Raw genomic sequence first — 13,022 nt, forward strand, 5'->3', positions numbered from 1 at the left:
AAGGTGGTGGGTCTGGGCAGCCAACAACAAAGGGAAGATGAACACACACTGAACCAGAAGTAAAAGCACCTAATTTTCATAGGGAATGGGCTGATACTTAATTGAAAATGGTAAAACAAACTATTTGTGGGGAAACTGCAACTGTTACACAGAAGGGACTGAAAAGGCTCCTGAACTTCTATGCAATCTATGTTCCCAGCGAGAAGGCTGAAGTAACAAAGGCTCATTGATGTGAAAAGGGAGGGAAGTTTTTAATAGAGGAATCCCAGGAGCCAGCCAAAGAAGCATTATCTTGTATTAAAAAAATCTGCAAATAATGAAATTCAGAGGAGAGAGAAGCCAATTTTCTTCTTTGCTTGGCCCATGGAATTAATGGCAAATAAAAGAAGAAACACATGTAAAAGGGACTGAAGACTAAATCTTCCCAGCAATATTCTTTTTAGGGTATGTTGTTCAAAAGAGTATGGGGTTCATGTTCAGAAATACTGAGCAGGTTCAGTTCCTCCTGATTTCAGCTGGAGCTGTGAATTTGTGGTACTTTGGAAAATTGAGCCCCAAGAGTGCACTTGAAACTTTCATCCCAGAACTCAGACTTCCACCCTGAAATGAACTGGGTACAAGCAAGAAAATTTTCATCAGTGATCTTATCTTACAAAGCAACGCAAAGTGATGCTAGCACTTGTGGGAACAAGTCACATCAGCAGAAGTTACCTTTCCAGTCCAGAAATAAAATTAAAAGGGAAGATAATATTACAGGCTTAGGTGAGATGAAGCAGTGCTGCTAGGAATAGGGGGGGAAAAGAACAACTTGTAGGCTCCATTGAATGAAACAAGTATGTTTTGTTCACAGAGATGAAAAGAGGAACCAATAAGAAATAAGTAAGATACCATTTCATCCCAATGCCATTTGGGAGTGGAGTAACTTCATGCATTCCTATTATGGAAGACAGAGGTTGAAACTTCCACATGGATTTTCTTTCTTGGCCTGGTTTTTCCTTTTCTGGGGTGCAGATGCTGGCTGGCTGTAACAGAGACTGGGCTTTCCTTCCTGCACGTGATGCCAAAGTCTGTCTGAAACCAATACTAGTGTCTTAGAAGTAATTTTCAGAGGTTTTAAATATGTCTTTGTGACTCCATAGGCTACACAGCCTTCCGGGTATAGTGCAAATCAGTATTTATAAAAAGCATTTTTAAAGTGGATCTTTGAACCTGCTGGACTGCATGGTTTCTCCTGTGCCATTTTTGATCCATTGTATAAATACAAATTTTGGCACGTGCACAACATTATAAACTGCATAATTGTTTTTATTAGAGTTCTGTGAGTTTGGAGGTACCTGTGCTTTAATTACTCTTGGCAATTTTCCAGGAAAACTCTTCTAAAATGTAGTGCTTGCAAAGCCTTAGTTGGGCCACCCACAATGACAGCTTTTATTTTTCTTCTATTAGTGATGGACATTTTCATTTAATTTTGGTCTGGGTGTGACAGAGCCCCCATGTACTGAGCTGCAGCTTCGCCCTGTTCACTTTTCAGCCACAGAGTGTGTCTGGACACTGTGGCAGCAACTTGTGACATTTGGATCCAAGCCAAATGAATGCTATTTGTCAAGTTTTTAGGTTCTCTTTCTTGCTTTCTTGGTCTCCCCCCTGCCCCCCCATCCCTTTAAAAATTGCTGGTGACACTAGAAACGCAAGTCAGTTAATCTCTTCTAAAATCTAAGCATTAGCCTACAGCACCAACTGCAAGAGAAATGCAGAACATTGCTCTGTGAAGTTTCTGTATGTCAGCCGTAAGCACCCAGCATGGAGGTGGTTTTAGTTCCGCTCCTGAGCCCAAATCTCGTGTGTCGCAGGATAGAGCAAGTACAATGGTAACAAGTCAGCAGGATAGCTGGAACTTCATACTCCATGCCAGAAAGTAGGATGTCCAGCTAGCACAAATAAATGTGTAGAACTAATCAAATTAGGATGGACATGCTGTGCAATACAGAGAAATGCATGTAAGCAGAAAATTGTGTTTAATATTTGTAATCAAAAGCGTTTATTTGGGACTATAACAGCCCAGTGCTACGTGCAAATTGGGTGAGGAAAAAATGTAAACAGTGTTTCTTTGATTTCGTTGGGAGTTAGGCTACAGCAGGAATGCTGGATCAAGCTCCTTTTCCAGTGGCTGTGATTAAAAAGCTATGTGAAATGAATTTAGGGGCTTATTGACAGAAAATATTACTGTAAATGGTGGTGAAAACCTATTCCACAGAGATTACTCTTTATTGCATGGATTTCACCAGAATTTATACGATGCAAACTGAAAACTGTGGGTTTAGAGACTATGTGAGGACATAACTTTAGTCCTAACACCACATTTTGAGGCTTCTGCAGAAAGCAGAATTTAATACAGAAACTGGTGAGACAGTGGAATTTTATTCTGTGAACTTTCAGGCCCTTAAGGAACAGGAATTAATGGAGGAACCACACTAAGTCAACCAGTAGATATTTTTGTTACACAGTTTCCCTGTCAGCTGAAATATAGTTACCCATAAACAGAATAACCAGTGACATCGTATAGCCCATGTCATGTGTCACTGAAGAATGCAATTAGCCATCATGCAAAAGCAACTTTATTATAGTAGCTCATATTATAAACTGAACACTGCTTAGAAATGCAGATGGGAACACACTAGACGAGCACTTTCCATTCCTGACAATGCTGTAGTTGGCTTCAGATTTCACAGAAGTAAACAAAGAAGTTCTTACTGTTTCTTTTTATGACAGCAGCCTTTCAAAATTTGGGAAGGGGGGAAGAATCCAGCGTAGGAGTGGATCTGCAGTTAGTAGGCATTACAATACTGTCTAGTACCTTATCAACCTTCTCTGTACAAGAAAGAGCAAGTGCTAATGCTGTTCCAGCTGCAGGGGAACCTGACCAGTGTCCTCAGACCATTAGTCTGTTAGGATGTGTTCCGTTCCAGCTGTGCCCCCGTACCATACCTGAGGTGCTCCCTATGGCAGGGAGGTATGTCACAAACTCTTCGTTTACAATCTCCTTTCCGCACAAGGGATCTTTCTGGCAGGAAGGACAGAGTAGACTATCTTCTCAGGTTTGGTAGCTCAGCCAGATAGAGGAGCTATGATCATTTATGCCAGCTGAAAGGCTTTAGCCTCTTCCTAAACTGTATGGTATTGAGCAGGTTTAGATAACCTACAGACAGCCATGCAAATGGAATTTGATACCAGATGACTGCATCTCTGAAACTACACTTAGTCTATATGAACCCTTCCATGAGTTCTTTTTCGAGTTGCTGGTATTTTGTTCAACTAGAGGTTTTGTCCTGCTACAACGGAGTAATGGTTGCTGAACTCTTTAGACAAATTATATAAACTCACAAAATACCTTGAGATAATTGAATGACAAATATAATGGGGAAGAACAGCATCCTTAGCAGTTGTGGTATGTATGGAGCATAACCAACTTTGGAGCATAACTTCACTTTGAAGCCTCTTCAACTTCGAACAAAGATGAACTTGATGGGTTTTGAAAACTACCAGCTCATTCTAAAGAGGGTCATTATCATTTGTAAAGGGGCTTCCATGAAGACTTCTCTGCAAAGAGTTTAACCCAGCATGTGGTTAATTACCACTCACTATAAATGAAGGCAAAGGGCTTCTGTCCTTCACAGGATTGAAACATTTTCATGAGGATAAACACAAAGAGAGCATAAAGATTGAGCTGGAAGAATCTTATGAAGTGCTTACATGTATCCTGAATAACCCCACAAGTATGTTGTTCTATAAGAAATAGTCACAGAAATGGTCAAGTAGGAATGGACAGTTGCAGAAACTGAATGCTGAGTTAGCAAAAAACATATCTGCTCTGATTCTACTATGCGTATTCACTCACTATGATGTGACTACCTGATTAAAACAAGCCCTCACTGCACCATTTTCCCATTGGAAGTGCTCTGCTTCCAGGTATCCAATCATATATGATTAAAATATGATATAAATTATTCACATTAATTTCTAGTACAAATATATCTGGAAAAATAATCTAGATTGACAGAGGAAGAGGTGACTGCTGTCAGACAACAGACTCCTGTGAGTCATTCACTCATCTCAGTGGTCACAAATGTCTCATATGATAAAGAATTTGCTTTAACAAAGATGGCAAAACAAACACAATGGCATTTTAATTCAGGGCTTATTTCTTCTGCATGCCTGTCAGTCATGTTACCGATAATGTGAGCTCTGCGCGGTGCTAGACTCTATCACGATGGCCACCACAGCATAGTTCTTGGGGAAAAAAACTCAGTAGAAATCCATGAGAAAAGAGGGATTCAGAATTAGAAAGAATAGAGTTATTAAAAATAGTAATCCATTTTCTCTGATAAGCTGGCAAGTGGAAACAAGAACATGCAATGTGTTTGCATCTGGACATCAAACCAATGGACACTCTGCATGCAGGTGTGATCTGTCTGGAGCGGGTGGATGAGAAACCCTGGTGAAACTGGGGCTGTGCTCTTGTGAGGTTCAGTGTGTTGATGAGGTGATAGTGAAGCAGTAACTCGCTGCTGCTGTAGGGCAACAAGCCCCCTACTATCCCTTGCAGATACGAGAAAAATCGACTTCCTGGGTCATGGCACACAGTGATCTCTTCATGCTGGAGATCCCTCCCCAAGAAGGGTACTGTCTGTACTGCAGAGAAGCTGCAGCTGGGTCTCCATGCTTTCTTGTATTCACTGGTAATGGAGAAATGTAGGTGGAACACAATGCCAATGGGTGGATAGAAACAAGTAAGGGAAGAAAAAGACCAACTGAAAACACAACAAAACTGGTAAGCATGAAAAGTGTTAGGAGCATCTGATCTGACAGCTTAGGGACAATCGAGAAGAGTCCAGTAGCAGACTGTACTGTGGTAATGATTATCTCTGAAGGCATATATGCTTGCTGGTCATCTGAGGTGGGAATTGCTGGGGAGTGGGGGGAGGAAAAACCCCCTCTGACTGCATTGTTTACTACACTGCTGGCTGTGGAGCTTTATTTCTCTAGTGTTTTGCATGGTAACTATGTTTGCACATGGTAACGAGCTGCCTGCAGGATTCTCTGATGTTTATGACCATCACTGCTGGGATCTTGATTGACTCAGGGAGCAAAGTTTGATGTTGTCTGAGCATATTAACTGATCAATGTTGCTGCATACAGGCCAAGAAAGACTGGGGTCCCCTGCCTAATGCCAACTCAGATTTGGATGCATGTCATTTATAGTCATGCAAAGCAATGTCACATTCTTTTCTTGTCCTTTGATCATACTCAGAAACTATAAATCCCCAGGGTGAAAACTTAACTGCACAGAAATCAAGAGCAAAACTCCCTTCAGTGATGCTAGGTTTATGGCGAAAGTTGTCTTCTTTCTTAAACGTTCTTGTAATTGGTAGAGAACTGTATTTATTTCCCTCCCCTCACAGCAAATAAAATGTCAGTCTAAGCAGTCAGGTAGTCGACCGAAAACAGTCAAGTTCAGGGTGTTGTGGGCCAATGATAAAAGTAGAGCCCAATAATTTTGTATTTTTCTCCTATTATCTGCAACGCACAGCGTGTTTTATGTGTTCTGCTCCACTGGGACCATCGTAAACTTGTTATTTCATTTGAACATACTCAGTGGGAGGTGACAGGTGCACTATTACAAAAAGATCTTGAAACTTTATCATAATATATTCAGCAAGGTGATAATGTAAAACCTACTGGGAAATAGAGAGAGGTGAAGGAGAAATTCCACACCTGGGGACTTATTTAATGTTTAAAGACAGAAAATGATTTAGAAGGGAAAATATCTCTGATCTGTCTAATCCACTGCCCCAAACCAGTTACCACGAAACCCCTGGTGCAGGAGGTAGATAGAGGAGATGACCTCCAGCTCACCTCAGCTTCCACTGCGCTCTCCAGCTTGTGTGCCAACTGGAGCAGCAAGGCACTTTAAATCGACACAGCTACCACTTATTTTCATGGTGTGACCTGGGACAAGGGAGATTTTGAGTGAGATTGGACTGACACACACACTGGAAACCCCTCTAGCACAAAAAGGGAGATCATGAGGTGAGGGACACTTCTCCAAGTGTAGCCAAACCCATCAGAAACAAGTTCTGTATTGATTTCCAGCTGGGACCAGTCCCATGCACTTTAATACTTCAGTTTCTGTATAGATTATTTAGATCTTGGATCCTTTACTGAAGCTTTCTGTAGAAGGGAAAGCATAACCAGAACCGACATTGGGGTCAAGACATGTGAGCCACTGTGTGACAGCTCCTTTACAGGCAATATTTAGTAACTGGCCATGGCTATCACAGCTGTGTTTTCTTCTCGGGCATCCTCATCTTCGTTTGATTTGTTTGCTTGCTTTCCCGCGCAGCTACCTTTAAAGATGAAGGAAAATAACCGTGTATTCTCTCCAAGTGAATGGTGCTTTGGAAGCGGAATGGCTAATGCTGGACTCTGCTCCTCCCAGCATCATCACAGAAACTCTGGCCCGCCTGATGAAGGCCCGTGGGTCACCCCCTCCCCCCACTTTTGCACCCCCCCTACCGCAGTGAGGAGTCCCCCGATCTCGGCAGATCGCCCCAGGTGTGCGAGCAGCGGCGCTGCCCGGCTCAGCCCAGCCGCTCCCTTGCTCCCCCCGCGGCCGGGGGGCCGCACGCCACCGCCTTTCCCAGGTGCTGCCCCGCCTGCGCCCGCCAGCCCCGGCCCGGCCCGGCCCCGCCGCCTCTCCATTGGTCCCGCCCGCTCCGCTCCGCTCCGCGTCGCCCCCCGGCCGGCGGCCGCGCCGAGACGCGGCGCCGGAGGCAGCGCTGCCCTGCGGCGGCGGCGGCGGCGGCGGCGGCGGCTTAAAGCGTGCGCGCCGGCGGCGGCGAGGGCGCGCTCACCTGGGCGCCGCTCCATGGGCTCCGCCGCCGCGCACGGCGGGGGCGCGGCGCTGCGAGCCGGCCGCCGGAGCTGCTGCGGGGCAGAGCCCAGGTGACCATGCGGGGGATCCGGGCTCGCCCGCCGCACGCTTCGGGGAGCAGGTAGCACGCCAGGTGCACGGCGGAACATGGACTGTCTCCTGCTTGTCGTCTGGACTTTACCTGTTGCGATTCTCAGCGGCAGATCCATGCAATTCCCGGCTCTCCTGTGGCTTGGAAGCACTGTAAAGGCAGGTCGAGAGCACTTTCTTTTGCAGTTACCTAGTGTACTTTCATACCAGGTTACTGCACAGTTTCTGGTGCCTTGTCTTTCTGCCTTCCCTTGTAAAGTAAATCTCGCCCAATACTCCTTTTTTTCTCTCTTTTTTTTTTTTTTTTTTCTCTTCTCTTGCAGACCCTTCAGCTGTGCTGCCTCTGTTGCATGTCTCATGCAGCAACTTTAACCAGTGACAGCATCAGTGAATTGAACCATGGTTTGTATAGCTCTTTCTGTCTGTGTATATGAACATTTGCATGGATGCTTTTTTTGGTGGACTGAGCGTTTAAAGGGAAGAAGCCACGGTGTTCGGGGAACATAAAGTAAAAGCAAGTTGGCTGCTGTAAAATAGCTAACTATGGGCAGATATTAACTTTTTAAGCCCTGTGTGCAAAAGCTAAAAGGAACAGTATATAATAGCAAAGCAAATGAATGAGATGGTAAATACATCCACGTTTACATGTGTGTTTAGAAAGATGAATGCGTATGTAGCCACAACAATAAAACCTCATGTTTCTGTTATGGAAGCAATGAGACTAAAGTAATGAAAAGATTTGGGTGGGAGAGCGGAAGAAGCCGTGCAGTGCACGCTAAGGGAGAGCAAACCTGGAGAGAAAAGACTCCCGAGTGAGAGCTCAGGAGCTGTTTGTTCCCAGGTTGCAGAGACTAACACTTAGATGCTGATGACCTGGGGAAGTTTGAAGTGCAGTGTATGCTTTTTATTGGGTGTGAGTGGAAACAAAGTACAACAGGGAACCACACCAGGGTGCAGAAAGGAAAACCGTCTTGCACCCTATCCTCTCCTCGCTGGGGGATTCCCTCTCCCCAGCAGCTGCTTGCATTTTTTGGCCACCAGCCTGCTTAACGTCCTCAGCTTCTGCCGTTGATTAACACCACTTGAGGAAAGTGAAAGCTCTTGATGTATTGTTTCCACTGTCTAAGGAAAAACAACCTATCACTGGTTATGTTTTTGGCTTAACGTGTGACCAATAAAGTCTGTCCAGGCAAAGAGATTGATAGTTTTTGCAACATCTGTTACAACACAAGGAGTGGGTTTTCTTCTTTAGCGGTGGTGTTTCAATTTAGGAAGATAAATGAATTCTTTTACTGTCAAATACATAGACATCTTTAAGTATTCATAAAGCAATACAGCTCAAACACTAAATGGGGCTGGGAAGCAGTTTATTCAGCATAATTACTCATGTAACCAGGAATAGGTGCAAAGTTACTACCTCAGCAAATGGTAAAATTCAGACCCAGCTTCCAGGATACAAGTAATCCCTGTATGGGTTGATCAACAGCAATGGTTATATACTTTAAGCTAGGCACCTGCTTATACAACCAGCTGAATTGTGGCCTGAATCTTTTTCCTTTCTTAGGTGGTTATGAGTAGATCTTGGCCTTCTCACAAATAGTTTCGTAATTTTTCACATACTTTGTCCAAAACAGTAAACTTCTTTGACATGCAATTAGCAATGGCTGACAAAAGGTTATTAGGTAGGATGTAATCTCTTTCTGCTGAAGGTCAGTTACAATTTGAAACCCGGTCTAATCAAGTCACTACAAAGAGATGAGGTCTCACTCAGTTAAGGCATTAATAAATTAATCCTTTAATCCATTTGAGCAAGTGGTACAGTTCTACAAAGTCTCAGTCATGGTTACCCCTACAGTGATGTAATATTTGCTGATTCTTAAGGAAGCAAAAAAAACCTCTCAGAGTGGCCTTCACATTTGACAGCAATTAATACAGGGGGAGGGGAAAAATCTACAGATCTGCTGGTGATGACAAATGTCTTCAGAAGAGCGATTGTGGGAATGTTCGCAGCTATGCTAGTTAGTCTGTACCTCTCAGTGGGGCAGAAAGGAAACAAACACAGTTTGAGAGCCTGTGTGACTTACAGGGGTAAGACTATACACACATAGCCTGCGGAGCTTTCGGGCCATTCCCTGAATGAGGAAATTGTTCCTGCCATAGTGAAAGCCTGATGCTTACCATGTTAGAATGATGCTTACCTTATTTGTTGGATACAAGAGCTGATGGCTAACTTTTTATCGTTACAGATTATGTATTTGTGACACCTGTCAAAGTGGATTCCAGTGGATCGTACATTTCACATGATGTTTTGCACAGTACTAGGAGAAAGAGATCAACTCAGAGTTCAAAGAGTTCCTTGCACTACAAATTTTCAGCATTTGGACAGGAACTTCACTTAGAACTTAAACCTTCGACCATTTTAAGCAACAGTTTTATTGTCCAGGTACTCGGGAAAGAAGGAGTCTCAAATTCTCAGGAACATGAAATTGAGCAGTGTTTCTACCAGGGATTTATAAGGAATGATAGCACCTCTTCAGTAGCAATATCTACATGTGTAGGCTTGGTAAGTGTTTCTTTAAAAAAAATCAGCATTGAAAATACTTTCATACATGGAATAGTAGCTGAAGGTATGCAATTCATACAATATCCAGGATACATAATCGTATGATATTCACCATTTGGTGATTATCGTAATGCTGCTAGTTACTGTAGCATTTAGCAGAAGAGGTTTAGTTATAGCCAATGAGCTGCATCATGCACTTTTATTTTTCTTATCACAGTCTTTCAAGGAAAGAACCCAAGAAGACTGTCTGGTAGTCCTAGTAATTATCCCATAGCAATTTTCATTTGTTATAGTTCGTGATAGTTTCTACATTTTTTGCTTGCTTTTAAGGAAATTCTCTTCCTGCCTTTGTGTATTACTATGAATAAAGAAAAAATAAATCAATCCATAAGCTTGTGAGAATAAAATATTATACCCAGGTTTGTCAACTGCTTTAAGAAAGGGTGAATTTCCTAGCTCAGCAGGAGTTATGAACCAATTTCCCTTTGTTTCCTTTGACAATTCCAGTTTTATTTGGGTTTGTAATTCTTGATTAGTTGATCTCTTATGGATGTGTTAAATGTTATAGTTGCATTTTTTCCCTTTATGGCTGTCATCCAAGTTCATGAAAAAAATTATTACTCACAAATGGTTTTTTTCAATATACATTTGATAGTGCTTATTGCCAGCAGAGAAGTCTTTACTGATGTAATTCAGAAGAATCATCTACAGAATTAATAGTTATTGATGTTTCTTTAGGCTTAAGCCCTTGCACAGCAATCTTCTGTGGATGTAGATTAAGGCTGTGACATTTACATGTTAGGTATATGAAGCTATCTGTATGCTTTGTGGTTGACTAAGGTCCAGAGGATATGTTGGGTCACCCTCTAGAAATCTGTTTTGCAAAGGCACTTGTCCATAAGGGCTATTAAACTGTGTGACAGGACCAAAAAAGGAGTACTTGAGACACCCAGTGTTTCCTTTGAAATTATAATCAGTGACTTGAGAAGACTGTTCATTAGGGAGAGCTGCTGAATACTGATAACTAGTTGAAGTAGTCTGGATTATATTTTGAATGGTCTACTTGTTTTCTCAGCAAGTTAGAGGAATTAGTATTTTATAGTTCATTTGAACAGTTGCAAATGTGACTTTGGAGCAGGTGCCATGAAATGAAGCTTGCTTTTGTTTTTTGAGCTGTGTTTGTAGTGATGAATTGTTAGTATCAGGTGTGCTTAGTTGTTGCTGTGGATGCTTGATTTTCACAACTGCTAGCTTTTACCATATTCATTCAGAACAAAAACTGTTTTCACTTGTTGCAGTGCTTGTCTTTTCCTCTAAGAGAAGTGCTCTATCTACACACAGCAGTTACAGTTTGGGTGATCTCCCCCATTTGGTCCCGTTTTGTTTTTTAACATGCTTTATGAGCTAAGTGAAGTTGGGCTTGTTAAGTCTTGTCTGGAGAAGGAAGGTTCAAGTCTGCCTCAGGTCACAGAGAAACAATGTGGTGATCTTAACTGAGACTGAAATGGATCTTTTACCACTGTCTCGACATAGAGATTGTTATGACTGGTAAGCTTCACTTAGAAAAGATCCAGAAACTGATCAAAAGAGAGTAAGTATTGTGGCATGAACAAATTAATTATGGCAGTACTTAGATTATCACCAATTAGAATCTCTGTCTTCCTTTAAGCAGTTCCAAGGTTCAATAGATTTCACTTTAATTTGTTATTTTAAACTGATAAATGAAGTAAACTTTTACTTATAATTATCTCCTGCAGAGTAGGTATCACAAATAAAGTATAATTGTTCCTTTCTCTGTATCCATTTATTACTTTCCGTGCACCTAATGAAGCCCAGGCAAGTTATCAATAGGATTCTTAGTCTTTGAGTTTGCAAGGCTGCCTTCTTAAAAGTGTGTCGTCAGCTGTCTGTAATGACAACTATGTCATTTTTTACTGTGATCCAAATTCAGTAATCATATGTTAAGTCTGGACGCTCTGCTCTGACCAAGAGAACCTTGTGAATAGCTTCTATATCCTCTTTGCACCAACTACTTTTGTCACTTGGTTGCCCTTCTTTCCTATTTGCTTTGTTCACTGCAATTAAACTGAAAGTGGTGTTTCTTCTATATGGTTGGTAGCACTAATCTTTCCATTGTTCCTTTCATTAGCAATAGCTTCTCTACAATAAAACTGCAGTGACCCATTCTTTCAAGCCTGGAACACCACAATGTGATTTGGAAGCAATTGCATTTCAATAGACTACAGGGACTCTTTGATCTAATTTTTTGGATGACCTAGAGTATTCAGTCATTCAGCTGTCTGTTATCTGCCATTGCCTGCAGAGTAGACTTTTGAGAGAGTCTGTATGAAATGGTTTGTTAGGCAGGATGACCTTAACTTAACACTGGAAAGGAGCAAGAATTTGTTGCTTTGGTATAGATCTATTAAGAGATGTGTGTATCTTACTCACGTTTTAATAGCTTGGTTGACAGTAAGGCCCCACATTTTTGTGCTGATTTGTTGATTTGAGACCCAATGTTTCCATCAGTCAACACAATTTTCTTGATGTGTCAGAAGGCAAAACTGGATCTATGCTCTTTATCTGAATAAGTACTCTAATTATATTAATATTTTAGGAGAATGTATAAGTTTGCTATGAGTACTGTCTCTTGCCTTTTCATCATCCAAGTGTTTAGGTACTTTGATTTTTGACAGGAAACTTGCTTTCTTCTGTCTTCTGCTCTCTCCTGCTTCAGTCAGCATCCTTTACTTGCTCTGGAGCATCTGTTAGGCAGCAACAAAGTGTGATTTATTTTTTTTTTTAATGAAATTAACTTCTATCTTCTATGCATGAAATCTTGTTTAGATCTTCCTAAGTGTCTGTTTCACTATCAGGCATTGAGTAATAGCATCAAACTTACTGACAGAGTATGACAGATTTATTAAAATTCAGGTTTACATTGTACATCACACAATGTGCTCAGACTTGCAAAAATTCTCAAAAGACGGATATACTTTGTACATCAATGGCTCAATGAGTTCATTTATGTTTATAAATACAAATTAGTTTCTCTCTCTGGCATCATCTTAGTGTGGCCCAAATAGAAATTAATGCAAAATTTTCAAGTCCTTTCTCCACTCATATATTCATTATTACTTTTAATAGAACTCTTCTGTTACTCCAGCATGCCTTCTTGGAGTTTCCTTCAATCCCTTGTGCTCTCCCAACTGATATATGTGGCCCACTGGTTTGTCTTGCTGCTTCGTCCTCTGCTTGCATTCTCCAAATCAAGCTGTTAATTCTTCCCAAATTCATTTTTTCCCCCAAAACTCCTGACTTGAGCTGATTCTTATTCTAATTATATGTTTTTACTACTACTATTATTTAGTAATATGTTCTTACTTATAATTGCCTTTAGCTATCTAATTGGGAGGGAGACTATGCCAAATCCACAGA

General features: G+C 41.6%; 1 protein-coding gene across 1 annotated transcript in view; it reads left to right on the forward strand.

The window, feature by feature from the left end:
- The first annotated feature begins 6,800 nt into the window (after positions 1-6,800).
- The window catches only part of ADAMTS18 (ADAM metallopeptidase with thrombospondin type 1 motif 18), a 79,885-nt gene continuing 73,663 nt past the window's right edge, over positions 6,801-13,022 (forward strand). The window contains exons 1-3 of the mRNA XM_056361200.1: positions 6,801-7,180; positions 7,345-7,423; positions 9,268-9,584. Of these exons, the coding sequence (XP_056217175.1) occupies positions 7,079-7,180; positions 7,345-7,423; positions 9,268-9,584 (498 nt within the window). The 5' untranslated portion in view covers positions 6,801-7,078. The remainder of the gene's footprint in view (positions 7,181-7,344; positions 7,424-9,267; positions 9,585-13,022) is intronic.

This window comes from Falco biarmicus, chromosome 15 (genome assembly GCF_023638135.1).
Source record: "Falco biarmicus isolate bFalBia1 chromosome 15, bFalBia1.pri, whole genome shotgun sequence".
NCBI lineage: Eukaryota > Metazoa > Chordata > Aves > Falconiformes > Falconidae > Falco > Falco biarmicus.